This window comes from Montipora foliosa, chromosome 4, assembly GCF_036669935.1.
Source record: "Montipora foliosa isolate CH-2021 chromosome 4, ASM3666993v2, whole genome shotgun sequence".
Lineage (NCBI taxonomy): Eukaryota > Metazoa > Cnidaria > Anthozoa > Scleractinia > Acroporidae > Montipora > Montipora foliosa.
Window position 1 is genome coordinate 32,401,597 of NC_090872.1, and position 2,500 is coordinate 32,404,096.

Below are 2,500 nucleotides of genomic sequence, written 5' to 3' on the forward strand. Positions count from 1 at the left end.
AAAAGGTAAATGAAACATAGGTATCAAAAACTGCTCGGCCACCCTTACCACGGCAGCAACAAACCGGAAATCGTGGCCAATAGCTTGCGAATCTGACTGTCATGCGCGTCACGTAATTAACTTTTGCCGTCCTCTCCCCGCTGCCGTCGGTTTGCGTAAACTCTTCCTTCTGTAAAGTGATGAGGTCGATCCAATTAAGTTGAAGGATAAATCTTTTTACGTCCTATTTCTTTTTCTGGAAAATAAGAAATAGTCACGACATCAGCCGATAAAGAGTTAGTTAATGAAAAAACAACGGAGACCCAACTCACTTTCTGTTTTTTTAACACAGCACAGTCACGCAAAATAATAATGACAAGCCGTCATCTACCTGAAGTTAATTAATGAATGCATGCACATGTTTAATATGCTGACCGAATTACGAACGTTCTCTGGATTGGATTATAAACGGAAGTGAATAGGGGATTCTTTGTTCAAATTTTTACCTCGTTAGCCCAAGGCTTTCGACGTTGTCTAATCAGTCAACCAAGAAAAAAGTACTGAATATTAAAAGTGCCTTGCATGATAAGCTATCTAGGAAAATTTGAACGCGATCTTCCAGATGATTTCTGATAAAATGATGCGATGCTTTGAAAGTATCGGATCATGAGCGCCTTCGTCATCCAAACATTTTATCAGTGTTCATGGCTAATAACTGGCTCGTGATCAAAGCTAAAAGGATTAAAACTTGATATTTCATTAAGTTTCTTTCACCTTTTGATTTGAATATGCAACTTGTATGCTAAAACCAAAATGTAAATAATGACGTCAACAAAGATCCCTAATTTCAATGCTTTATTATTCTCATAAAATAGAAACTGAAAGCAAGATTGCTAGAAATCACTTCCTGCTTCAATATGAATGATTTTGTCTTCGGTTATTTTTGTTCGGGTAGTCTTTTCGCAATCCACTAACTTCATTCGGAGGGTATTCAATTACAATTTGTTTTTCTCGGATATTTGATAAGCTTTTGAAAGAAATTAGACCTGTTCTTAATCAAACATCGATCATGGACGATACAACATTGATTATCAGTTGTGATGGAAGTGACGATAGTAGCTCGTACGTTAGCGCACAGGACGAACCAGAAGAAACAACTCAATCAACATTTCCAGTGACTGATGATCGAACACAGCTTGGTTTCTATTCCGACGAACTACGTGTTCTTCGATGGATGTTTCGGTTTCTTTCGCTGTGGTGCCCAGCGTCAGCCGGATGGATTGAAAGATGTGCCTACCCATTTTTAGTAAATCTTCTTTTGTTGCAAGTAATTTTATCAGACTTCTACGTGTTAGCAACCCAAAACTGGAAATCACTTGAAGTTTATGTTTTTTTGGCCATCGATTTAGGTATGTACTTGAGCCATTTGTTTGGTGTAGTGTACTTCAGATCACGTGACTTGGAAGAAAACATGCTTCGCTTCAACTTAAATCTTCGATTTAAGGATGCATTAAGGAAAAAGCTGAAGCGCCTTAAGATAGGAATTATTCTCTCCTTCTTTATGCTAGTCGTTCTTGTTTTGCTATTTTTCAATACTGAAGCATGGTTAAACGGCCCGTTTCAGTGCAACTCCTCCTTTAAATTCCTGCACGGTATTATAAATCGAATCGTCTGCTTGTTGAATTACCCGACGAACATTTACGGAGTTGGAAACTCGTTGGCCATATCCTGGACAATGTGCCTTTTTCAGCAGATTTGTTGCGCGCGATTGCAGCAGCTTGCAGCAATTTACCGGCAGTGGACTGGAAAAACCGAGGAAGCGATCTACAATCATTTGGAGAACTACTCACGAAAAGTAAGTTCATCTTGCTCACACCTTACGAAATGGTTCGTCACGCATAACATCATTTTGATTATCGCCACACCGTTCTTATTCGCCGATATTTTCAAAGGTTTTAAGGAACTCCGGAAAAACAACGCTGTACACACCGGTCTTTTTGTTTGTTTTCTGATCTACACTGTTGTTATTTGGGTGGTGCCCTTGTATTTAGCAGAGTTACTGCAAATCCACGATGAAGACTTTTGCACAACAGTCAACGAATTTTGTCCAGGAACGTTTCGCGAGCACCTGGAACGAGAGTCACCCAACCAGCAGCCACTTCTTCAAAATGATGATTACCATGGCCAAGAATGTAGATTCACTTTTGCTTCGAGAACAGAAGTGAATAAGTTCTTGTCCTACTTAAAGAACCGTAAATCGGGCTTTTTGATGGGAAGTTACAGTTTTCAGCTTAAGCTCTCCATGTTTTCCGTCTTCCTGGCTGTGCTTTCTTTTGCCAATCGCCTTGTCGCTTGAGTTACCAAAAAAATGACGAACCACTGTAGATTGAATAGTCTATTTTACAGTTGTGTGCTTAGTTACCTGGCCTATGAATGAAAGTGAGGCTGGAGTTGACCTTGTTTTGATAGAAACCTTACTGCCTTTCTTATATAAGTTGTTACTTATTAGCATGACAACAAC

At 39.3% G+C, this 2,500-nt stretch overlaps 1 protein-coding gene across 4 annotated transcripts in view; it reads left to right on the plus strand.

Annotated features, from left to right (window-relative positions):
* The first annotated feature begins 869 nt into the window (after positions 1 to 869).
* The window catches only part of LOC137999186 (uncharacterized), a 3,535-nt gene continuing 1,904 nt past the window's right edge, over positions 870 to 2,500 (plus strand). Inside the window, exons 1-2 of one of the 4 annotated variants that reach the window (XR_011122912.1) lie at positions 870 to 1,388; positions 1,604 to 2,500. The exon at positions 1,604 to 2,500 is cut by the window's right edge and continues 1,904 nt beyond it. Coding sequence is in view for 3 of the 4 variants with exons in the window: in XM_068845033.1 (XP_068701134.1) it covers positions 1,049 to 1,834 (786 nt within the window). In the remaining variant the exon portion in view is untranslated. The other 3 variants (XM_068845035.1, XM_068845036.1, XM_068845033.1) reach the window with 3 other exon arrangements.